This window comes from Phyllobates terribilis, unplaced genomic scaffold (genome assembly GCF_046119375.1).
Source record: "Phyllobates terribilis strain yellow unplaced genomic scaffold, ASM4611937v1 Scaffold_4__5_contigs__length_816908805, whole genome shotgun sequence".
Classification (NCBI taxonomy): Eukaryota; Metazoa; Chordata; class Amphibia; order Anura; family Dendrobatidae; genus Phyllobates; species Phyllobates terribilis.
Window position 1 is genome coordinate 804,550,151 of NW_027362764.1, and position 1,613 is coordinate 804,551,763.

General features: G+C 59.0%; 1 protein-coding gene across 1 annotated transcript; it reads right to left on the reverse strand.

Annotated features, from left to right (window-relative positions):
- Window positions 1-417: 417 nt before the first annotated feature.
- LOC141264739 (histone H1.01-like) lies at window positions 418-1,034 on the reverse strand. The gene has a single exon (XM_073676999.1). It carries the CDS (start codon window positions 1,030-1,032, stop codon window positions 418-420), a length of 615 nt encoding a protein of 204 aa, XP_073533100.1. The 5' UTR covers window positions 1,033-1,034.
- Between the last annotated feature and the right edge of the window lie 579 nt (window positions 1,035-1,613).

The following is a 1,613-nucleotide window of genomic DNA, read 5'->3' on the forward strand; positions in this document are numbered from 1 at the left end:
GACTAGGTGGTGACCCTGATCATACAGCTCTGCAGGGACAAGGTGGTGACACTGATCACACAGCTCTGCGGGGACAAGGTGATGGCACTGATCATACAGCTCTGCAGGGACAAGGTGGTGGCACTGATCATACAGCTCTCCAGGGACAAGGTGGTGGCACTGATCATACAGCTCTGCAGGGACAAGGTGGCGACACTGATCATACAGCTCTGCAGGCACAAGGTGGCGACACTGTTCATACAGCTCTGCGGGGACAAGGTGATGGCACTGATCATACAGCTCTGCGGGGACAAGGTGATGGCACTGATCATACAGCTCTGCGGGGACAAGGTGATGGCACTGATCATACAGCTCTGCAGGGACAAGGTGGTGGCTCTGATAAGAACCTTTGTGGTGTAATAACAGGACGGCTTTGGATTATTTCTTGGCCGCGGGCTTCTTGGCTTTAGTCGCCTTCTTAGCCGGGCTCTTCGTCACCTTCTTGGGCTTCGGAGCGGCCTTCGGCTTCTTGGGGCTCTTGGCTGCTTTCTTGGCCGCGGCTGCTGCGGGCTTCTTGGCTTTTTTCGGGCTTTTCTTGGCCGCGGTCGGAGCCTTTTTGGGCTTCTTTGGGGATTTGGCCGCTTTCTTGGCTGCGGGTTTCTTGGGTTTGGCCGCAGCCGCCGGCTTCTTCTTGGCCGGTTTGTCTTTAGTCTCCTGCTTCTTGTTCAGCCTGAAGGAGCCGGAGGCGCCGCTGCCCTTCACCTGGAGCAGGGAGCCCTTGGTGACCAGAGACCTGACGGCCAGCTTCAGGCGGCTGTTGTTCTTCTCCACATCGTACCCGCCGGCAGCCAGAGCCTTCTTCAGGGCGGCCAGAGACACCCCGCTGCGCTCCTTAGAGGCGGACACGGCTTTGACGATCAGCTCGGACACGCTGGGACCGGAGGATTTCTTGCTCTTCTTGGCGCCCCCTGCGGCGGATTTCTTCGGCTGCTTCTTGGCTTTGGCGGCCGGTTCGGCGGAAGAAGGAGCGGCGGCTGGCGCGGGCTCTGCCATCGTGTGATGAGGAACAGACACAAGAATCTCCTGGAAGGAAAACTCTGAGGACGGAGCTGGAGGCGCCTCTTATATGTTCAGTCACACTGCGCACTGATTGGCTGCCTCCTCCTGAGCTTCTATTGGCTGACACTGGACACAGGCCCCGCCCCTCATGTCTGAGCCGAGTGAAGCTCCGCTCTCCCTTGTGCTTCCCTGCCCGGGATAAGAACCCATTACCGGCCAGGACCGGGCAGCAGAGCGAGCTTCCTCCGTGTCCTCCTCCTCCCTGACATCTCCCCTACATGTCTACAGCCGTCACTGGCGGAGGAGGAGGCAGGAAGGAGCCGGAGGAGGAGCCGGGATCTCCCCATAGTCCTCCCGGGCTGCACCTCACTGTGTATCTGCGGAGATAAAACCGCTGCGGGAGCTCGTCCCTTCTATTCCCGGCACCGGTCACCATCACCGAGATCTGTACCCCGATCTGTATCTTGCAGGAAGCTGTTGTACGATGTGAGGACGACCTGGATCTGCTGAGAGGCCGGAAGGAGACACAGACGGCGGCTCCGCTCCCTGCAGCTCCTCTCCTGTTATATATATAT